We start from the raw sequence: 24,152 nt of genomic DNA on the forward strand, positions 1-24,152 counted from the left end.
AATTTTAGATAACATTTTAATAATATAATCTGCGTAAGTTAGTTTAGATTGGTTTAGATTACGACCTACTGTAATACTATTTGAGTAGGTCGTGGTTTAGATTAAAACAACGCACACATTTCTCTAGTTTTAGCGATAATGTCGAAAAGTCAGCTGGTGACGTTGCATCGAAAAGTTACCACGTGATTTACTTTCCTTCGCTACCTCCTCCCCTTTTCCAACTTGCTTGATTTTGCTCGCTTGTTCTTTGCTCTCTCGTCGGATCCTCGTCCGTCCTTCGTGCGGAGCAAGGGTACATCATGCTGAGCGTCGTGGGAAGAGCCTGCTCTAGCGTGCTAAAAGCGGCGAAGCCTGCCGCCTCTTTAGTAAAAGTTAACGGGGCGAGCTCGAAGTTGCTTCCGGCGCTGTGTGCAACACGTAAGTGGAACAGTCCTGTCCCTGGTCGGCGCCGACCGCTCTCTGCCCTTGGGTGGAAATGTTGGGTCAATTAGGGTTAACCGTGCCGACTACAACTGGGCTGCCCGCAAAAAATACTGCTGCATTGTTGATAAAATGTCGTCACCAACAGCATTAGGGTTGCGAGGTTTGTCTGCGCTTGCAGAAATCGTGTTCAAAGATGAACCTACCTGTCTAAAAGCTCTGGTTGGGGCCGCGTGCCGGCGTCCATGCTTCTTCCAGCCGGTCAAACCTCGCAGAGATGACCCCTGGCTACCTGCGGCAGTTCGTCTCGAAAGATCAGATGTTCCCAATAGGTCTGGCTGCTTTTTTTTTTTTTTTTTTTTTTAAACTTGCTATCGAAAAACTACGGCCATGCAGAGGTCACCTAACGGTGATAAGTGGGCCGGCTCTCGCTGTTCTCCGACGCTCCGTGCACCTCATTTTCCGTAGACCTTTCTGTGGTATGGTGTGCCTTGTATGAAGTCGTGTTTCACGCTTGCCCAGTTACTAAGCACTGCCAAAATTTTCCTTTCACTTGTTTCGTTAAGTATGCCCTCATTGTGACCCCTGCTATCCGCCGTCGTTGGCATCCAGCGTGAGTGCTCGGCTGGTGCCCGCATTCCAGCTTCCGTTTCATAGACAGAAGAATCTAGACTAGACAAGATTTTCCTGTGTATAGGTTTTCCAAATTCTCGCCTCTCCGTTTAGGTAGCCAGATGAGGAGGAAGCCTAAGTTCCATGCACCGTGTCGAAAGCTCGATGACTGTGCGGGAGCTGTTTTTGGTTCATCAACAGCCTTATAAAATGGCAACGTACAGCTTTTGCCTTTCGGCCGGACCTGCCTTGACTACGTACAAGGTTGCCGAAAAGTGCTGCATATGTAAAGTGCATGCATCGTGCATTTTGTATAGAGTACATGCACTTGATAGCATATCACAGCTCTACTTTTCGGAAGACTTCTGCCTCAGTACATGCACCTACTCAGCATTTTTAGGCACTTTCTTTGCTAAACTTCTAGCATTCCCTAATTTCGCCTACAAGTTGTGCCTCACTGTCATGCCCGAGTTGGTAATGGTGTTTCAGAGCTGTTTACAAGTATAGAAAAGTGTAGAATTGGATAAGATAAAGGCAGTAGTGTCTTAAAATTGGAGCCTGAACAAGGCATTTGTTCGCAAAGGAAGAGTGTTTTCCAAGAAATGTGTTACTCTAGATGTCAGAAAATTTAAGGTAATGTGAAATGATCAGTGAAATTTAAAGTCTTGGAGATTAGCAGTCCAATTAGTTTGAGAAAAAGCATACAAACACAAGAGAGTTGTAAAGTCTACAAGTATGCTCATCATAATAGGCTTATAGTTTTGACCTTTTATTTTAGGTTGTAATATTTCAGAAATTGAACATTAGCCTAACTGCGCATTTCATGGGTTAACATATTCAAAGTGTTTATTAGGAAATGGGAGGTATTCATTGAGCACCGCCCTAAGCCATGACGGTCCGATGTTTGGCGGCCGCTGTTTGGTGCTTGTGGATGTTTCTTTTCCTTCAACTTGACTTTTTCCTGGCACTATGCTGAACTGCGGAGTGTATGGGTGCAGTGCCCACTCGCGGAAGAGTGCAAAGGACGAAAATGTGGCGGAGGTTGTTTTTCTTTCCACATTCCAAAAGTAATCGCGCATCAGTGCGCACGGACAAATGAAGTGTCAACACTGAGGAGCCAGGGGTGCAGTGGTTTCTCATTCAGTGACTAGGAGTGTAGAACCTGCATAAAAGTGAGAATAAGCTGGCAAGAAAAGAATAGTTATGAAAGCTTTTCCTTAAGGATTGTTACTTCGGAGCGCGTTCAGAAAAACCATGCTTACGCACAAACATCGCAGTTGTGTCGCAGCAGCCAGAACTAGGCTGTTTGCCAATGAGCGTTAGCAACCCCACAGTACACACGCGTGCATCAGGAATGCTAAAAACGAACATGTTGGCATAATGCATGAATATTAGTGTCTCGGCAGTTAGTTTTTGGGATTAGAGATTGGTCGTTTTGCGATCGAACAATCGACACATTTACGCCGTTGCCGATGCTCCGTCATAAATCGCTCGTGTAACGAGCAAATTGAAAAAACTACATCAGTTCTCGACAATGCGCGATCGCTGCGGTACACAGCGCTTAAATCAGCGAAGAAATGCGAAATGATTGCACGTTTTTTGATTGAACAGTCGGCACATTTGCGTTGCTGCCGATGACGCTGCGCAGAGTAATGAAATCGTTCTGGTAACGCGACGATTTTCGAAACACATCAGTGCTCGACATCACGCCATCGCTTCAATACACAACACTTGACGGTGTTGCAAGAAAATAAATGAGCTTACCCTGCCAACGGTGACCACTCGGCTGTCGGCGAGGGCTTTGAGGGGCGGTTCCTGCACCCAACCGCTGGTAAGATAATTGTGAGCTTCCAAAGCCTTGTAAGATTTCAGCTGCTCTCGAGTTATGAAGCTCGTTACATGGACGAGGTAATCCTTAATGTCTGTGAAATCCACACGTGGCAAAAGGTTAGCTTCGCACTTCACTTTCGATTCGTTCAAGTCGAGGGTCAACACCACCGCATAGGCGCAGCTTTTCTTCATATAGTGCGACTTTTCAGGCTGTTTCAGTCGATGCGAGTACGTGCTTAACCGCACACTGAGCGAACCATGATAGAAGCAAATCTTCTGAACACCTCAATGCGGCGTCCACTGGGAAAAAAAGATGAAAACAACACGCACAGCCATGCACCTTGGTGGTAGTCGTGCTGTGGCGTCCGCGCTCGCGACCATGGGTATGGCGACTGCCGCGCCGGGCACTAGCGCCCCTTGCGGATGACGTCACGTGAATACCTCCTATATGAAATAACAAGAACGATTTGGGACAGGTTTACAATCACTAGAATCATGTGCAGGTGAGCTAGAGAAATGTGCATGGATCACACCAGAACATACATTACTCATGTAAAAAAAAAAACAGAAAAAAGCCAAAACAAAGGGCTTGATGTACCTGGCCTCGATTGTCTCGGGAAGAACACGAGCCGTAAGTGCTAGATGCTCGGTCTAGATTTCTTTGCCGTGACATCTTATTAGTTTTCACTAACTTCTACAAAGTGTAGAGTATCAAATACCTGTGTTAAATCACCTAAACAACTTCAGTGATATCAGTGTTGTTTGTACAAATGTTTTCAAATCTGCTTTGATAGAATATAATCAGTTCTTGTAATTGCAGTTTTTTTTACTTGTCATTGATGTGGTTATTGCTGTTTTTGCATGTATAGTACGATAGTTGGTATATACATCTAGAGTATTGTAAATAGTTTTGTTTTCATAGTGTTGTATAGTAGTATAGCAAATTGATTTTTTATAAGGTAAGATATTTACTTGCCGATTTTCATCGCCGTTTAATTAATGCATACCTCTGCTTGTTGGCCTGAGAGTCTAGCTGCGTCTGACTGAATAGCCTTTAGCTTCTCCTCCCGCTCCTGTAAATAAGCAGGACAAATAAACTGAAACTGTTTTTAGTTGTTGAGCTGCCACAAAAATATTAGAGTATTGTAATTTCGTTTCTTCCAGATCCTGTGAACAGACGACATGCAGCAGCACAAGCGAGTCCTAAGGCAGCCACCGGACACATTGTGGCTGTCATTGGTGCCGTTGTGGATGTGCAGTTCGATGGCAACTTGCCACGCATCTTGAACGCTCTCGAGGTTGAAGGTCGCAAGTCACGACTTGTCCTTGAGGTGGCACAGCACTTAGGTGAGGGTGCTTTCTCTCCTGAATTAAATTCTGTTGCAGGTGTGATCACTGTTAACTGAGCACTGGTGGTTTCTTTTTCCTCCGCAGGAGAAAGCACTGTGCGCACCATTGCCATGGACGGTACGGAGGGTCTTGTGCGTGGCCAGAAAGTGAGGGACACAGAGTCGCCCATCACGATCCCTGTCGGGCCCGAAACTTTGGGTCGTATCATGAATGTTATTGGCGAGCCCATTGACGAAAGGGGCCCCATTAACTCGGACAAGTTCCTCTCCATCCATCAGGAGGCACCGGAGTTTGTTGAGATGAGTGTCGAGCAGGAGATTCTCGTCACAGGCATCAAGGTAGTGCAACATATTCTTTCAGGCACACAAAAATAACGCAAATGTGCTGCAGCAAAGGCTGAGATGTCTCTAGTTGATTTTCTTATTCGAATAGTGAGGCATGTTAGCCAGTACCATGGTGTGGGTTAATGGATAGGGTTTGTAAACCTAAGTGCAGTAGCTGTGCTGTCTTACACTTCCTTTGGTAGTTATGTGTCTCGCACCAAGGGTAGCATCTTTCGGGCATCAGCTTAGAAATAGAAAAAGGAATTTATCGGATAAAACCGAAACCCTGCAGAACAGTCAAGTGGAGCAGCTTATTGGTGCGGGCTAGTTATATTGTGCTTGGGATGCTTGGGCTCTCGTAAAATGAAGGCTGAATGTATCACCAAGATGTTGAGACCTGCTCCTACCAGAATTTGTGCAGCAGGAATAGAATGTAGTGTTCAAACTTGCTGGAATTACTATTGACCAAAACAAGCAAATGCCAAGAACCATACCAAAATACATGTGTAAATATAAACATTCTTTGCAGAGAAGTTGGCTTTCGTCTGTATTAGACTTGTCTTCCTTTCTCAAATGCAAAAATGCTCGTGTATTTAGGTGCATGTAAAGAAGCCCAGGTGGTGAAAATTAATCTGGTATTTCCCACTACAGCGTGCCTAGTAATCATATTGTATTTTTGGCACTTAAAACCCCACAATTAAAGTAATTTTCTTTCCAAACGCTATGAGAATTTAAGACAAACCATGATGTACGATGCAGCAAAGGAAGCATACTCCAACGCTTTCATTTGACATGTAATCCCTCTCCGAGTTCAGGCAAGCATAATGCTAAGACAATTGAGCACACTGGCCTTACTTGGAAATCAAAACCTTGTTTTGCTTGATCATCATCTGAGCTCGTCGCATGCTGCCTTTTCCAGGTTGTAGACTTGCTGGCGCCATACTCCAAGGGAGGCAAGATCGGTCTCTTCGGTGGTGCTGGTGTCGGCAAGACTGTACTCATTATGGAGCTGATCAACAACGTGGCCAAGGCGCATGGTGGTTATTCCGTGTTTGCTGGTGTCGGCGAGCGTACCCGTGAGGGCAATGATCTGTACCACGAGATGATTGAAGGTGGTGTCATCAGTCTCAAGGACAAGAGCTCTAAGGTATCACCTTTTGTTCTTCCATAAGACCTCATATTTTCTTTACAATTTCCTAATGGTATACCATTCTAAGCACTAGCTATTCTGTCTCCACTGTGCCAATTATTGAAAGGCAGCCCTTAACAGGTTACTACAATATTTTTGCTAAATAGATTCAGCACGAATTACACATGGCTGTAGTGTAATCTGCCCGATATTGAGATGCTGCGCATTGCAAGGATTATGGACACACTGGTGCCGAGCGTGTTTCTGACTGACCAAGGGGTTGTCAACTGAGTTCACTTGTTTGTACTCTACCCACTGTTTGATAAGTATAGTATAGCAGTTATGTAAGTTGTTCTGCTGGGGGGGGGGGGGGGATTTTGCCACATCGTGTCCGTTGTGTAGCCTGTAGTTTCTCCCTGTAATAAAGAAATGCACATACTGCTCCAGAATAAGCATTCTTATTAGCTGCCTTTCCTGATAATTTCTGAAATTCTGCTTTTTGCACGTTTAGCCTGCTTTACATCAACTCACACCCCTAACTTGCAGTTACTTGTAAGAAGGATTCGTATAGCCTGCGAACATATATTCAGAGCACAATACTTAATTCAACCAGGAATTTAAAGATTCACCGCTAGTTTCTACTTCTCCACTAACAAGCCATTCAGGACGAACCAGCTAACATGGGGACATACCAAAACTGCAAGAAATGTAACAGCAAAATGCAGCAGAAAGCAGGTTTACTGCAAGACTTGTAGTGTATCCCTGTGTTCCACATTGAGGAACTGCTTTGGTGCATGGCATGCCCAGCTGTAGGGCTTCCAGTTAAATTTTTGTAGCCAAAGTAGTTTTCAAGGAGAAATTTTGGTTTCTTCAGAGACAGTCGAGTCCCGCTACAACGAAATTCACAGGACACGTGAAAAATTTCGTTCTGGCGGAACATCGTTCACGCGAAATTGGTATGTATATAGTACGCCAAATGGCAAAACTGCGAACGAAACCGAAACCATCGGCCGGAAAATCTTCGTGATGGTGTGGGGGCAAAGATTTAGACGTACCGAAGGCTGTCAATAAAGTGTCAACTTCACGAGAGGATGCATTTCGCGCTGCTGTTACAGCATTTTTCGTACATTGCGGCCGACACCTAAACCAACGCGTGTGCCCGACCGATCACGAAACACTCATTTTGCAGTGCGTGCACCGTCGCAACGAAGCAGTTTGAATTATCACAATTTCATTGTATACTTATGACAAAGTCGGCAAGCTTGCACTTACCGGAAGTTTTATTTCCAGAAGTCGGTCAGCCTGGAATTCTTACGCTTCATGGCAAGCAAAGGCGTTAAGCGAGTCTCGCAGTCCATTAAGAGCCATCGAAATGTCATTGTCGTGGGCTCTGATAACTTTTAACCCTTTGAAGGTCGAATTATTTTGAAAAAAACTTTCCCAGATGGTCAAATTACTTTATTGCGAATATTGAATGTACAAAATGTATAAAGTCGGGAATAGTGAAAAAAAAATTTGAAACAGTATTTTGATGTCGGCATCATTCAGAACTCCAAATGGTCAATAATATTTCAGAGTGTGGTATTCCTTGAAACACGGTTCTACGCACAGCGCCTTATCGCAGTCTGCACACCAAAAACGCGTGTCTGTTCTCTTGGGGCGACAAGTTGTGTTGGCGTGCGGCTGCCTTGGGCAGAGGTCTGAACGCACGGGCAGTGCGTTCGCCGCTTTGCCGTGCATCTGAAGAACTCCACGGAAACTCGGTTAACAAGGAGAGCAAGAATACCTCGTGAGCGGCGGTGATAAACAAGCTAAGAGCAGCGCCAATCAAGGTAGAAATCGACTTCCGTCGCATCTGCAAGAGAGTGCCGACAAAGAGAAAACTCGCGTTTCGCGCGCCTCCGTTGCGATCATTCGGCGGAACCAAAACCGCGTAAGCGCGTTGCCGCAGAGAGCGAGAATACCTCGTGATCGGCACTGATAAGCAAGCTAAGACAGCGCCAATCAAGATAGAAATCAACTTCCGCCGCGCCCCTGCAAGAGAGTGCCGACAAAGAGAAAACTCATATTTGGCGCGCCTCCGTTGTGATCACGCGGCGCAACCGAAACTGCGTAAGCGCGTTGCCGCAGAGAGCGAGAATACCTCGTGAGCGGCGCTGATAAACAAGCTAATACAGCGCCAATCAAGATAGAAATCAACTTCAGCGCCACTGCAAGACAGTGCCGACAGAGAGAAAACTCGCGTTTCGCGCGCCTCCGCTGCGATCACGCGGCGGAACCGAAAGCGCGTTGCCGCAGAGAGCGAGAATACCTCGTGAGTGACGGTGATAAACAAGCTAAGAGCAGCGCCAATAAAGATAGAAATCAACTTCACCGCCCCTTCAAGCGAGTGCCGACAAAGAGAAAAATCGCGTTTCGCGCGCCTCCGTTGCGATCACGCAGCGAAACCGAAACCGCGAAAGGGGTGTTGCCGCAGTCTGCGCGACGCACGCGCTGAAACTAGAAATCAGTTCTGTTTATCTCCGCAAGGAGGTAGCACAAATGTCAAACGCTTCTTGTAAGTCCTAAAAGGTGGCAGCACCTCCCGGTGAGCATGCATCGTCATTATGGCACGAAATTTCAGAGGATCGAAACCGTACCCGTACGGCAAAGACCTTGTGGGACAGAAAACCGCCGCCGTATAGATACAGCAAAAACCTTCAAAGGGTTAAGATGAGGTCAAAAGGATCCATTACTTTCAAAGCACTCGCCGGAGTCAGTGTGTGAAGGGGGTTGTCATTTTCCCCTGATGAGACGTTGGCATTATGTTAACAGCGGCTGCGGCGCGGCTGCCGTATCTTGAAAGCAACCTGCGACATGCACAAAGTGCGCGCCCGCGCAGGCCTCATCTTCAAAGCGATCTGCGATGTGGGCAAAGTGCAACTAGTGCCGGTAGTCGTGTGCGCTGTGATTTCGACGTTTAGTCCGCGTTGAAGTGAGAGACGTCTCATTCAGCGCAGTCTTTCAGCGTGTTGACACAGTTTCCGTGGTCATCGAGCGAGATGTGTTTTACCTGTGCCTGCGTGACACCGGGCTTGGTAATTTAGTTAGTAAGCGAATGTTTACAAGTTTATACGGCCGATAAAGCTACTATCCTTAGTTCGTATAGCTGTCTACTAATCTGCTATCACAATCGATGCTTCGCCTTTCAGGCGAAACTGCGAAATTTTTTTATTCCGCTTTCTGCCTCGGCGATCATATGTAAGAGAAATTAATGCATCTTCGTTGCCGTAGCCATTTTGACCGGATACACAACAGAAAATGGCAGCGATTGTGGTGAAACCGTGCAGTCTTCTGAAGGCGCGTGGTGACTATAAATTGCAATGGCGTAAATCGGTACTTTGAGTTTGATTTCGTTCGCGTAAACCTCATTCAAGTGGACATATGATGGTCACAGCTTTGGAAGGGCTTTCTAATTTGACTACTCCACAGTTCCAATTTCAATTCAGTCCCAGTTTCGTTCTTGAAGAGTTCGTTGAAGCGGAAATACCGAATAAAAAGACTTCATATGAAGAGACATTTTTTTTATTGCTTTCTATGAGCAGCTGACGGAAAATCTTCGTTGTAGCGGTGTTCGTTGTAGGGGGGATTCGACTGTAGTGGCTATTGGGTAGCGAAACATTTTGTATGTTTAAAAAATTTTAGCATTTTTTTCTTTTCAGACACAAGTGTACCTTTACAATTCTATTCTACTCTATTTCACAGTGGTGTGTTTGGCAATTTAGATTTTTTTTAATGATGTAAATCTAAAAGTTGTATGCCTGAAAAAGCTAATTCATTCTACTGTGCTTTCATGTATTGCATAAAATATTGGAGCGCAATAGTTTCTTCAGAATAAAATATCCAGTGTAACCTACAAAAAATTGCCATTTTCCCCACGGTAGCGAAAGAGGTTGAGGTTGTGGGGCCTCACACGGGCTCTTGGGACAAAGGAACGACAACACAGTAGTGCAAACAATCAAAAGGGCATTTCTTGCACCTTTCATACACTAATGCACACTAGCCGAATTACAGCCAATAGAACATTCACATGGGCGCGCGACAAATCAAAGAAGTCCGACTCACCGCGACCCGATAGCGAGCGAATACGTTCGCCCCATGCTATGACACCATCGTCAGTTGTTCACGTGTACAGTCACACGAACGGTGGTGCGCTCGAACGATACGTGTTCGTCTATACCGGTGTCCTGCTCTTAGCCTCGCGCGAAGCGGGCCGGCGCACGCGCAAAGCGTTCGTGCGTGTTGGCCGCCGATCCCAATCCAAAGAGAGAACGCCTTCGACCTTTTTCTCCCAAGTCACCCCGCCGTTCGGTGGCCTTAGCATCGCGACACTCGCGCCATCTCTTGCAACGCGCCGCAACCACTACGACCCCTGCCAGCACTTAGCCACGCGGTGAAGCCGGACCACAGGAGACGCGTGAGAGTCGCAAATCCCCACAAGGTTCTTAAAAACCCCTGAATTTTTCTCCAAAAGCAGCTATGAACCCTTTTTAATACTCTTGCTCCAGGTCTCCCTCGTGTACGGCCAGATGAACGAGCCTCCTGGTGCCCGTGCCCGTGTGGCCCTGACTGGTCTCTCTGTGGCTGAATACTTCCGTGACCAGGAAGGACAGGACGTGCTGCTCTTCATTGACAACATCTTCAGGTTGCAACACTCTCCAGCTTAGGGCAATGGCATACACATTGTATTTTTTGCTTGGGAGGTCTGCTTGGCACATCACTCATTGTCCTAATTGGAGCTACAGTGCTGATTTGTTGGTAGTCTTGCGAAGCTAAAGTACAGTAGCTGATAGAATCTTTGGACATGGACGGAGTCAGAAAAATGGTTTAAATAATCGGGTGGTCTGAAAAACAAACTTCAATGGTAAAATTGATGTAGTTTATTACAACTTGTCATACGTCACCCACACGCTGCCTCTTGCGATCTCCCAATTAGCGAGGCAGTTGCGCCACACTTCGCTCCATTTGCAACGTGCCACGCAAGACAGATTGTCTGCGCCAGCCAATATATCAAAATGAACACCTATAGAGCTGCGCTCAAATTTCGCATTAGGGAGTGTGGTAATCGTAGGTGAATTTTTTTACTTCCCCCCCTCTCTTTTCTGTTCGCTTAGGTAAAAAATTGTGGTTCATTGAGTTGTAAATATTTATGGAGGCTCCCCGGAGAGTCTGTCGGTAACACTGAAACTGAAGCATCTATGTGCTTCATGCTGCCGAAGGAGTTGCACTGTGTGGATGTCTTGACACTGCTGGCTGGCTTATACAGTTAACACTTCTCACAAGTGTCATCTTGCTATTCCTAAGGTACAAAAGTTAGCTTGCCTCAATGCTGTCCTTTGACATCTCTTTGAAAATGGCATGCCTCTAAGGGCGGCTGAACATTAGCCATGTTACTGATGTGCAGGTTCACCCAGGCTGGCTCCGAGGTGTCTGCCCTGTTGGGCCGTATCCCCTCTGCTGTGGGTTACCAACCTACGTTGGCCACAGACATGGGTACCATGCAGGAGCGTATCACCACCACCAAAAAGGGCTCCATCACCTCTGTACAGGTGGGCAGCCCTCCTGGTCTTTTCCTCGCCAGCATATTAACACATTTACTTGGATTTATGTTGGTGAATACTTGTCAAAATAAAGTACAAAAGTCGGGGGGGTCAGCTTGGATTCGACGACGTGATTTGGCTGCAACTGCCAGATACTGTCTACCACAGAAACATTGACTAATTACAGCGAAGCTGTTTATGGCTAGGCTTCCGTGCATTTTTCGTGTGCGTGTGCAAAAATGTGGGGAGATCCTGGTGATGTGCAAAAAGGGCCCATGCACAATGGCACATACCTATGTGGATTCCGGGTGGTGGGCTTCGGGACCTGCAACGCGCCCTTGACCTACCCTTGTCACACCTGGCACCTATAGAGATCCGAGGAACAAGGGTAACAGATACTATGATTGGATCTTGGCCCAAAAGACCGACCCGCATCGGCCATGTCTACATTTGCTACGCCCTCTCTTTGTTGGCGTTACCACTGCTTGCGTGCCTAGTTTCCTGCCGCTCTCCCGAGGCAGCGGCGCCGTGGCGCGTGTATATGACGAGGGGGCGTTCTCTATTTGAATTTCACTTCACTCGTCGCAATGAGGAGGCCGCATGTAGTGCACACTCCCGGCAATGACTGCATTCTCGTCTGTTCCTGCCGTCGCTTTTCGTAGGCGCGTTGCTCCTTGGGAGTCTGGACTAAACGCGGCCTCCCCATTCTGTGTCACCTCTATGTCGTGTGCTAAACAGCTTCACTGGTCATCCACCTTCACAGACTGTAATGGCTCATGATTTTTTGGTGTTCCCTTTAATAAGAGTAGACCATATTGTATATGGAAAAGCTGCTGGAGAAGATGGAATAACTGTCTTTATAATCAAGGATGGAGGAGATATACTTGAAAAGTTTGCGGCCCTTTATATGCAATGCCTCACAAATTCAAGTGTACCAGAAAGCTGGAAGAACGCCAACATTATACTCACCCATAAGGGGGACGTTAAAGAATTGAAGAATTATAGACCCATTAGCTTGCTCTCAGTATTGTATAAAATTTTTACCTAGGTAATTTCAAATAGAATCAGGGCAACACTTGACTTCAGCCAACCAAGAGAACAGGCTGGCTTTAGGAAAGGATATTCTACGATGGATCATATCCATGTCATCAATTAGGTAATGGAGAAATCTGCGGAGTACAATCAACCTCTCTATACGGCTTTCATAGACAATGAAAAGGCTCTTGACTCGGTAGAGATACCAGCAGTCATAGAGGCATTGCACAACCAAGGAGTACAGGATGCATACGTGAATACAGTTAAACCTGGATATAACGAAATTGACAAATTCCCAAGAAACTTCGTTATAAAGAGGATTTTGTTATATGCAGGTTCGGCACAAAAATTGGAAAAAAGAAACGCTTACCGTATGTACTATCGCTCAAGATTTACCCCCAATACACTAAAGTTGCAATGACCACAAAAGTCCCAGTTTCGCCCGAAAGGTGAAGGTCTTTGCGATTGCGACAGCAAATTAGCAGACAGCTATACGAAGTAAGGATAGTACAGTCAAACCTCGTTAATGCGTACCTGCTTAATGCGTAATTGCGGTTTACGTAGTCGCGAAGATTCCCCCACCCAGCCTGCATTGAACCCCATGTATTGGCTGACCACTTAAGCCGTACTCGCTCCTTGCCCACCAAACGGTTAGTGCGTACTATTTTTCTTTTTCTACACGCACAGGCACAAAATCGGCAAAATCTCATGTGCGCAGACGTTCGATTCTCGAGTTGCGACGCCCGGACGACAGGTCGCCAGCGATAGTGAACTAACATTGCCATCATGACGTATTTTCTGCCGATTGCCGCGCACAAAAGTATGGCTTTCGAGATAAGTTCCCGGTAACGCGGAGAAGCTGCCGGTAGTGGGTGCGAATTCGCTGTCGCCGTCGGAGTAGTAACCGCGCAGAAGCACATTTTATTGCGAAGCGCATTTGTGCCGTCCCCGTAGACGTCGCTTTGAGGTTCCGTGTAAAATCCAAACACGGCAACATCGTCGCCGCGCGCCGTACGCTGCGTGTGAGTGAAAGCTTGCGGGGGTCAGCCGACTCAATCCCGCGCGCGCGAGGGAGAAGGGGGCGGAAGTGCGCTTCCGCACTAGGCACGGTGGGGGAGGCGAGAAAGGGAGGCGTTTGCTTCGGCGGCGACCGCCGTATCTTGAAAGCGTTCTGCGATGTGGAAAAAGTGTGCACCCGCGCGGGCTTATCTTCAAAGTGAACTGCAGACAAGGTCAATACCCCGTGTTTCTTCGTCGAAGCACTCATCCTTCGAATGTCACACCAGGTACAGGATGCGTGGACGCGTGTTTCGCACAAGCGCGAGGCGTCGGAAAGGTAGAGCAAGCAACACGATGGCGTCGTCGTGCTGTATAGTGTCACCTAGTGTCAAGTTAGTGAAGTGAAGCGCAGAGACTTGCGCAGTAACCACAGAGTGACGCAGCGAGCGCGATGTAAAAAAAAAATACACGTTTTTTTTTTTTTTCCTTCGGCAACATCAACAGGAAAAGGGGAGTGCCGGCTTGGCGGGCTGGGCCAGCTGCAACAAGCAGTGGGGTCAGGTTTGAATGAAGGGAAGGGGAAAGGTCACGCCCACGGCGGCAAGATCGCCGGGTCGAGGAATGCAGGCCCGCCTCGCGCACGCTCGCACGCACGCACACGTGGGCTCGCTCTCGCGCCGTGAATTCCAGCGCGGCGGAGAAGGTGCTTCCGGTTGCTGCTCGCGCAAAAATGACAAAATTTGGGGCGAAATCTCTAGGTTGTCGGCGGGGAAAATTCGTGATATCGAGGGGGTCTCCCACTGCCACTTCGTTACGTAGAGGTTTCAAGTACATGCAAGTCACGGCGGGGAATACAAAAACTTCGTTATATCCAGGAATTCGTTATATGGAGGTTCGCTATAAGCAGGTTTAACTGTATATTGGCAAATATCTGCAAGGATTGCACAGCAACCTTGGTTCTCCACAAGAAAAGTAGAAAGTTAGGTATCAAGAAAGGGGTCAGGCAACGAGACACAATCTCTCCAATGCTACTCACTGCATGCTTAGAAGTATTCAAGCTCTGAGACTGGGAAAGCTTAGGAGTGAGAATCAACGGCGAATATCTCGGCAACGTTCGGTTTGCAGATAACATTGTCCTATTCAGCAACAATGGGGGCGAGTTACAGCAAATGGTTGAGGACCTTAACCGAGAAAGCGTAAGAGTTGTGTTGAAGATTAATATGCAGCGCAGAAAGATAATGTTAAATAGCATGGCAAGGGAACAAGAATTCAGGATAGCCAGTCAGCCTCCAGAGTCTGTAAAAGAGTATATTTATCTAGGTCAATTACTCACAGGGGACCCTAATCATGAGAAAGAAATTTACAGGAGAATAAAATTGGGTTGGAGAGCATACGGCAGGCATTGCCAAATCCTGACTGGGAGCTTACCACTCTCGTTGAAAAGTGTACAATCATTGCATTCTACCAGTGCTAACATATGGGGCAGAAACTTTGAGGTTAACAAAGAAGCTCAAGAACAAGTTAAGGACCGCACAAAGAGCGATGGAACGGAAAATGTTAGGCCTGACGTTAAGAGACAGGAAGAGAGTGGCGTGGATCAGAGAACAAATGGGGATAGCCGATATTGTAGTTGACATTAAGCGGAAAAAGTGGAGCTAGGTAGTCCATGTAATCTGTAGGATGGATAACCGGTGGACCATTAGGGTTACTGAATGGATACCAAATGAAGGGAAGCGCAGTTGACTGCAGAAAACTAGGTGGAGTGATGAAATTGGGAAATTCGCAGGCGCAAGCTGGAATCGGCTAGCGCAAGACAGTGGTAATTGGATATCACAGGGAGAGGCCTTTGTCCTGCAGTGGACATAAATATAGGCTGATGATGATGATATTGTATATCTTGATTTACATGTATCTAAGTTGCTGGTGGCTTGTTACATTCTTGTTGCGCAATGCTAGGACACTCCTGAGCATATGCAGCACCATATTTTCTTGCTGAAACTATAAGCATTAAATTTTGTGAAAAAACTTGATACGTATTTAATTATTGATTTGATATTGGGCTTTTACTTTTCTTGATTTGATTTAATATTAAACTTGAAATCTACTATTCGGTATTGGTACACCATGCCTAGTTGCTAAGATTCATTGAGGTTGTAGCAGTGATGAGTTGATGTGCTGTTTGTCTTGAGTGATATTCTCTCAAGATAATGATTACAGCACTGTACGCTCCCGTGCAGGCCATCTACGTGCCAGCTGATGACTTGACAGATCCTGCGCCAGCCACAACGTTTGCCCACTTGGACGCCACCACTGTGCTGTCCCGAGGTATTGCTGAGCTCGGAATCTACCCTGCAGTGGACCCCTTGGACTCTACCTCTCGTATCATGGACCCCAACGTTGTCGGGCAAGAGCACTACGACATTGCACGTGGTGTCCAGAAGATTCTCCAGGCAGGTCCACCTTCAAATGCTTAGTTGCCCCAGATGTATTTTGAAGTTGGTAATTTGGTCGGCGGGTGGGATCGGAAGCCTGCGTAGCAGTGTGGGATTTCAACTGCATTAGGGCTTATATGCTGTTTGCTTTGTTGCACGTGTACTGCAGCACAGTTGGTATTTTGTGAACATACTGAATCACGTGAAATTATTTGTGGCACTGGCAGCAGGTGTCAGTTAACCAAGATATCCTGCCCTTGACGAGCTGCTGGCCTGACTCATGCTTTGCCAAGCAGTTAGCTGGCAGCAGTGTAGAGAAATACCAAATACATCAGATTTCTTTGGGAGCGTGAAACTGGATCGAGGCGACTTGGAGTTTCCTCTTCTCGGCACCAGCATCCATCTAGCGCGCGCCACTCTTACTATGCGTTGCTTCGGCGGTGTGTGGCGGTGGAATCTATGGAAAATAGCAACAGCACGAGTTGAGAGCTAACAGACGTTTCTGTCAATAGCTCATACAGTGACAACTGATGGGTTGATGGGTGGAATGGTTAATTTTGGCTTTCAGTATAACGAGCTTTCAAAATAACGAACAATTTGTCGCGGTCCCCTGAAGTTCATTATATCGAGATTTCACTGGAGCTTTCTGGCTGCTTATGATACAAAATGTAATGAATTGATTTTGTTTATTGAAATATTTGGACAGTTTGCAGTATCTGTTTCTGAGAAATATTTTTTGATCTGTAACTAAGCAATATACCGTACTTATTCGAATCTAGGCCAATAGTTCTTTTTTCAAATAATCATATATGAAACTCTAGGGTTGGCTTAGATTTGATGATTCTAAAGAATGCGCCAGTTTTTAACTAAACTGATAAATATGGTGCATAGTTAGCGCCATCTAGAAAAGTCAGTATCGCAACTGCTACTAGCCGCGCCAGTAGCCAACTGAAGTACACGAGGGACGTCGCCATTTTGACCTGCGTCGTAGCGGTAGTATCGGTATGATGTAGCATCAGCGCCGCGGTGTGGCGTTATCGTAATGGCACCAAACAGGCGATGCCACTATAGTGCCCCTTTCTAACGAATACCGTATTTACTCGAATCTAACGCGCATTTTTAACACGACTCTAAATCTGCGTTACCATATAGCAGTCAGCATTTCAAAATGGCCGCCTCGCACGCGCATCGAGCCTAGCTACTCTCTAGCCTAGCTACCGTAGCATCACGTAGCTTCCTCCGTGTGTTTAAGCAATAGTCTACCGTCTGTCTTCACGTTCTGTCTTCACGCTCTATCAGCATAAGTACAGAGTTCATCATGATGCCGCATTTAAAAGGAAAGTGATCATGTGTGCGGAGACAGACGGAAATCGGGCCGCATCACAGGCATTCAGAGAATCCGAAACTTGCGAGCGGGACTGGCGCAAACAGGAGAGGATTTTCGCCAGCAAAGCAATGCGGAACAGTTTCAGTGGACCGAAGCAGGACGTAATCTGTGACGATTCACTTCAGCGATACGATCGCTTTGGCCGTATCTTGAAAGAAATCTGCGACGGGGAAAGTCCACCGCACGCCATGTTTTCGCCGCTTATAGGTCGCATTGAAGCGGGAGGCATGCTAGCAGGAAGGTCAATTCGCTCGCCGCGCTTATTCTCCAGCGTTTTGACAGTTCATTTCCGCGGTCAACGAGCGAGATGTGTTCATGTTTGCTTGTGCGCACGTGACGCCGTGCTTGTTAATTTATTTAGTAAGCGAATGTTTGCAACTTTATACAGCCGATAAAACTGCTATCCTTACTTCGTATAGCTGTCTACTAATTTGCTATCGCATTCGATGCATCGTCTTTCGGGCGAAACTGCAACTTTTTTTATTCATTGCAACTTCAGTGCATTGGTAGGAAATCTGTTTTTTCCGAATGACAGAAAGTTGTATTTCTGTTTGAAAGCATGAGATGCACGGTACTGTAAAGGACTTGTTTTTTTTTCGTCAATGAAAACGGGTGCGCGTTACAATCAAGGGCGTGTTACAATCGAGTAAATACGGTAGTTGTGCTATCCGTAGAGGCATTGTGAAACGTTCAAGCCGGGTGGAACATCGGCATCTATAAGAAAAACGTCTGTTGTTGGAGGGGACCACGGGAGATGCTTTTTGCGTGCGCCGCACCGAGGATGGCATTTACCCAGGAACATTCATCGTGCGCTCCTTCAAAAAATGCAGCATCTCTAATGCGCTTGATGGTACTGAATATAGTGCACCGTTTCAAGATGTCAGCAGTAAGGAAGATGGCGACGAGGCTAGCAGCGATGGTGACATAGAATGAGCTCAGCATGTTCATATTTAATAAATGCTGTTTCATTTTGCGAATGCTGTCCTCTCTTTTTCGTTCGGCCTACGTTCGAGGTAAGTTTTTTTTTTTCCTGGCTTTGAACTTTTGGGGGGTCGGCTTAGAATCGGATTCGGCCTAGATTCTAGTAAATACGGTACATTTGCTTTGACTTGCCATACAGAATGAAATTGTACAGGTGTTGTGTGCACATTGGATAGCTACAGCCCTCGTGTCCCTTTGTTCTTGTCTGATATTTTAGGACTACAAATCGCTCCAAGACATCATTGCCATCTTGGGCATGGACGAGTTGTCTGAAGAGGACAAGCTGACTGTGTCTCGTGCCCGCAAGATCCAGCGTTTCCTCTCGCAGCCTTTCCAAGTGGCTGAAGTTTTCACAGGACAGGCGGGCAAGTTTGTGCCCCTAACCGAAACCATCACTGGCTTCAAGCAAATCCTTAATGGTAGGTATAGCTTGCCTGGTTGCTCAGCTGCATGTTGTTACGTAATTGTTGACTTCCTTTAATTCGACCTTGACGGGACCAAAGAAATAAAATAAAAAAACGGCAAAAAAGCGCTGCCGATTCATTTGGCGACATTTTTCCTATTCGAACATGCCCTCAAATCAAACGTGTACACACTTTCTATGTCTTCATCAAAGTAGAAAACTAATGTAGAAATGACATTAAAGCTCCTAAACAAAGTAGAAATCCAACGTGTACCTTGATTTTTAGCAAGAAATAGTGTAAGCATGTGTTGCACAATGGCTGCTGGTTTTCAGAAGCATTGCCGCAGTATATATGTTATGCGGTAATGTATACGAGCGCCACGAAGGTGGTTTTGATATTGTCTGACTGCACCGCTCAGGCAATTTCCGGCCTAGTTTTCTATGGGAAAAAGTGCATGTTATAATCGGGTAAGTACTGTACTAAGGCATTAGTGAGCTATGGTTATTGCTTGAAAATCTTCCTAGTGGAGGCTGAAAAGGCATTTTCAATAAGAGATGTGGAGGGATGGGCGAATAGTGATTTTGAGGTTCAAAGTGAATAGTGATTTGCTAGAATAATTTCGAATCGAATAGTACGTATCGCATATTACAGTAAAACCTAGTTAATTCGAATTTCACGGGACCGAAAACATGTCCGAATTAACCGAATGCCGAATTATCAGGGTATCCAGAAAACAATAAGCAAATGCTTACTATGTCAGCACGGTTTTATTACTGTAGTGGATGAGCAAATCCTTTTGCTATTTTGCACAAAAGTAGTGCAGAAGCTGCAATTCTCGTCATCTTGTGATCGAGGTCTTGCGACTTTCTTCGCAGCACGGCTGCGGTGCGCGCCATCATTTGCGACGCGCTTTGCACTACTGCCCGCACATCCCGATTATTTTTTCGCCAGTAAGCTGATCGCCAACAGATCGCACGTCCATTGTGATGTAGCTGGTGCTCTTCATCCTCGACAGCTTTGCACAGAGTCAAACCGAAACAACTGTTTCAACGGCCGCTATGGACGCAATTAGGAATGGCGACATTGCGGTGCTTAAAGCATGCAGCCAATGCACGCACAGAGTCGGAACGAAACTACCGTTCGCTGCAACAACTGCAGACGAAATCGCGTTCGCTATCTATGCGATCATGGATGGCCACTACGCAGCTGTTTAGGCACACGGCCAATGTGCGTATTGAGTCAAAACGAAACTACTTTTTGCTGCGACCGCTGCGGAAGAAACCGCGGCAGCTATCGACGCGATCATGGATGGCGACTATGAAATCGCGCGGCCAACGCGTTATGCGCGGTGGTAAACACAATAAAGGCACAAATAGGCACGAAACGTTCAGTAATTGCTGTCATTCACGTACGATTTCCGCTGATGATTATGGCGATGCAGTCTCCGCTGCTTCATTTAGGTTGTACGCTAGCGCCGTTTCTGCTCTTTTGCGTCGCACATTTCAGGCTCTTTAATGCAAAAATGTATGGTCTGAGATTTATGGTTGATGTATGGCAGCCATGATGTGAAGCATAGCCTCTGAGATGGGTACCGGCCGTGCGTGGCTTCTGGCTGCCTATTCGGGAGCGCCGAATAATTCGAAAATATCGAATACCTGAATTCGAATCGAAGTGAATAACGACTGTAGAATTATTTGATCGAATATTGAACAATACCGAATATTCACGCATCCCTAGAAATGTGTGTTCAGCGCCTTCGCTGTCCCCTAGGCCCTCAGATGGACGATGCCACTAAAGGGATCGCTATTGGGGTCGCCATCGGGGGTTGGGCACGTGTGTGCAGACTGGTCAGGTTTGAATTATCCACAAAGGCTAACTTTAGGATCGGAATAACAAGTTTGGGCCCATATAAATTCATAGGCACCAGCCGAGACCTTCGTTCTAGATTGAATGAACTAAAAAATTTAATTGACCGGAGTCGAATTAAGGGGGGACACTTTAACTTGAGACAAATGTGTAATTGTTTCATCTAATAAAAAACAAACTTGACATTATGATTGAGTTTTTTATGCGGATTTCAAAAATGTGATTTTTTGTATGTAAATTAGTATTGGAGATAATTAAAATTGATTATCAGTTGTTAGAAGGTGGAATAACGGTGAATATTCTTAGAGAGCTACTATTGGCACGTGTCTAGACACTAAAAAGCATAAGTCTCGTAATGGTAGTACTTTTTTTTAATTTTTAGCCGAGCTGTAGCAGTTTGAGTTTTAATGTTGCAGACACACCTACTTTATACTCCAATTTAGTGGAAAACTTAATTTTTGGAGGTGTTATTTGAAAATTCACTCCTACCATTGTGTGCTCTACAGATAGAGCTACATGTCACAATAAATATAGCCACGGCCGCTGGATAAAAAAAAGGTGCGGCCTGCCGCGTAGGGCGCGCTGCTATGGGAGCGAACGTGACGGCTGTAGTTGCATTGTCGACCGCTTGGCTGTGCCGAACGGCGCTAGCTGAGGGGGATGGAACGCTTCGGCTTGCACGCGCGACGGCGTTCCAAGTGCAGTTCCTGACGCATTTTCTATGTCGATGCCAGACAGCAGACCCTGGTGTGTGGCGCCGTGGTAGATCACACCGTTTTCGATGCACGCGGCACGGCTGCACCTTCTTTTTAACCAGCGGCCGTGATATAGCATTGCTAGCTGCTCTGACGGCAGAGTTATTGTTTCTTCAAGTTTGCATTTTCAGGAAAATTGTCATCCTGAGAAATCGTTGAAAAACAAAACAAGTCCTATTTGAGCCAACTGAAGCGCAAAATTGTAGAGTATTTACAATTAATTACATTAATATTGTCAGTAGGCACCAGGCATGTAGTCCTTCTGCTTGGAATCGCCTAAATGTCGTTTTTTCAATGCCCGCTGCATGCTCTCTGCACAGGCGTGCTTGTGAGCTGATGCTGTTGCTCTGCAGTGGTCCATTTCTGCCTTGCAGTTAGTGACTAGGAGTCCTCGATTGACTTTCAGTTCCTTCAGAATAGCTGCTGAGGCTGCTTCATTTCCTGCATTGAATTTCAATACAGCCTCAGCCACAGCAACTTGCACAGAAAACGATGCATGGCGCTCTTTTGGTGAATGCGCCCATACAACGGAATGGAGACTCTCATTACTGTTCTGTGTTCCCCCTTTTGCACCGCTCGAGAAGCCTCTCATCCGACAAGCGTTCGTAGATGGGAGAAAGGGCCTTGCAGACATGTGGTGGCAAGTTATAGCGATGCTTGGGGAGTCTTCCTGGCAAAAGACTTTAAGGGGGGGAGACGGGCGGGTCTTTGGGACTGGAAAATGGCAAGTCGATTTTTGTTTTATATGGCATTTTAGGGTTCTGCGGGCATTTTTTTATCTGTCGGCCAATTTTCACACTCCAGGAATGTGTAATTTATTTGTAATAACATTTCAAAGAGGGGCATCCGCGAGTCAAGCTCGCGCGGAATCCAACGCCAAAACAGTTTTCTTGTGACACAGCTGTCATTTCGCGAGCACCGTAGACGCCATCTTGGTCTCGTTTGAAAGGCATTTCTTCGTTTTGAAATTCCTGCTGGCGCTACTTTGTTTCGCTCATTGGTTGCTCACAAAAAAAGGCACCAAAAAAAAAAAAAAGCAACATGCCCGATGCTATTGGCTGTTGGGCGTGCATGAGGTCGCGGAGCCATCTCATTGGCAGAGCATGACTCGCGTCGTCTGCTTGGCGCGCCAGCAACGCGAGAAACGTGACAGTTAGGCCGCCATTATAATTTGCCACCCCATGTGTCTAAAGCTCTGCTACCAATTTATGAGCATCTGTCGGAAAGAAAGCTTTTAGAAAGGTGCCAATGGCATAAAACCTAATACAGTAACGAAAGCCTTCATTCTCTTATCTGGGCACTGGCACCTAAGGAACGCCATGCTTCACTGTTTACGGTTGAAGCTGCTGTTGCAGAGGCAGTGATGAAGTTCAACTGTGGCAATTTGAGAACCTCGTTGGGCATTCTGGAGGAGCTGAATCTGAACCCCAGCCTACCAAGCACCAGACGGATGACCGAGAAAGACAGGCACCGAGCGGCTGAGTCTATACGCGAGCACCGAGCATGTCTAGCAGGCACTAAAGAAGCGCCACTACAACGCTAAGCAGCAGTCTATGTCCCTGGTGGCTTTTAGCACCTGCATTCAAAAATTTGCACATTCTACTTATTTTTTTTAATAAACTGTGCTATTTCTTTTTTGCACTTTTCTCAACATATAAGTTTATGACTTTTCAATTTTGAGGCCTACATATCTCGGTACCTAGTGCAAGTACAATTCTTTTGCAATGGAAACCTGAATTTGTCCAGAATCCAAGTATGGCAGCAGATTTTTGAGCAGGAGCCTTCGTAATTAATTAGTTGTTAAAATTAGTTTTTTGTGCTGTAAAATAGCTAAGAATGGCCAAATAAAAAAAGTGCTTGCATTACTTCAATCTTTAGTCATTAGTGGATTTTTCTTCGGCGATAGACCCGTGGCAGCCTAGCCCCCGGCACCAACACCCTTAACCGCTGGACAAATAAAGTTTGTTCCTATCCTATCCTAGTCTATTCAGCCATAGCTTAAATATAATTTTTCCTATTGTGTCCTTAAACAATGAAGGATGAACTTCAGTTATTTCATGAACAAAACAACTTACTGGAAAAGTAATTACGTATTTGAAATCAGCAGAAAAAAAACTGCACAAACCTGTGCAGTTGCATTAAAATTGATGGATAAATAAAGAAAGTGTCTAAAATGAGTATCTCCCCTTAAACTCGAGAGGATAAGATTGGCTCGCCTTTAACTTAGGCTGCATTTTGCCAACACCATCAGTCATGGCCTGTTGGGCACAAACTATAATTTGACACTTGGTCATTAGAGGTGACATGGTGATAGGTGGTCATGACAGCTGTGAGCATGGCCTTGATGTCACGTTTGTTGGACTTCAGAGCCGTGTTCGAAATGGTCGCCCACTGCAAAATTTGGAGCTCTGTGCTCGCAAATGCAACATAGTTATTCTGTCAGAGTGTTCTCCTTTTTTTTTAGTGTGATAGGCAAAGGCTGTGCCTAGGTGTGCAATACTTTGATTGGCGTGTACTCTCTCAGCTGTGCCAAATGTTCATGTTCCTGCAGGTGAAATGGACCACCTGCCCGAAGTCGCATTCTACATGGTGGGCCCCATTGATGAAGTTCGTGAGAAGGCCGAGAAGTTGGCAGCCGAGGCTACGTAAAGGGTGTCATCAGCAAGCTGCATGTACAGGACAGACGAGTGACCGCCGCTAGCCACACATCCAGACTGCCATAGGGTAGCCATCATGTTTTTTTTTTTTTTTTTTGTAGCGGAGGTGTTAATAAAGGAAGGTCTGTGTCTTCCTTGTGACCCGGTATTCTTGGTTCTTCAGTGATGATTGGTGGGCTGAGCCATTCATGGCCTTGGGGCTGTAAAATTTGCCTGTGCTTTGCCAGTGACTCAACACATTGCTGTGCCATCAGGCAATCTGGGACTGTCCACCAGAGTTTCTTGCTCATTTGTGGGGTGTTCAGAATACAGTTAGCATTTCCCCAAGATGCTGATGCTTAATAATGCAACCTTTCAGTAGACAAGCAACATTACTTGATGTGAAGATTGTCT

General features: G+C 46.1%; 1 protein-coding gene across 1 annotated transcript; it reads left to right on the top strand.

Annotated features, from left to right (window-relative positions):
- The first annotated feature begins 211 nt into the window (after positions 1–211).
- On the top strand, positions 212–23,900 carry LOC119441999 (ATP synthase subunit beta, mitochondrial). Its single transcript, XM_037706694.2, has 9 exons — positions 212–417; positions 4,027–4,209; positions 4,297–4,550; positions 5,455–5,682; positions 10,212–10,348; positions 11,108–11,252; positions 15,515–15,727; positions 18,295–18,496; positions 23,654–23,900. Exons 1-9 carry the CDS (start codon positions 300–302, stop codon positions 23,749–23,751), a joined length of 1,578 nt encoding a protein of 525 aa, XP_037562622.1. The 5' UTR covers positions 212–299; the 3' UTR covers positions 23,752–23,900.
- The last annotated feature ends 252 nt before the right edge of the window (positions 23,901–24,152 follow it).

Source organism: Dermacentor silvarum, chromosome 2 (assembly GCF_013339745.2).
Source record: "Dermacentor silvarum isolate Dsil-2018 chromosome 2, BIME_Dsil_1.4, whole genome shotgun sequence".
NCBI lineage: Eukaryota > Metazoa > Arthropoda > Arachnida > Ixodida > Ixodidae > Dermacentor > Dermacentor silvarum.

Bases quoted from the DNA above. Each gene is read 5' to 3' on its own strand.
- LOC119441999 (XM_037706694.2), top strand. From the start codon at position 300: ATGCTGAGCGTCGTGGGAAGAGCCTGCTCTAGCGTGCTAAAAGCGGCG. The intron at 4,210-4,296 runs GTGAGGGTGCTT...TTTCCTCCGCAG, and splicing joins TGAGGTGGCACAGCACTTAG to GAGAAAGCACTGTGCGCACC. The intron at 11,253-15,514 runs GTGGGCAGCCCT...GCTCCCGTGCAG, and splicing joins GCTCCATCACCTCTGTACAG to GCCATCTACGTGCCAGCTGA.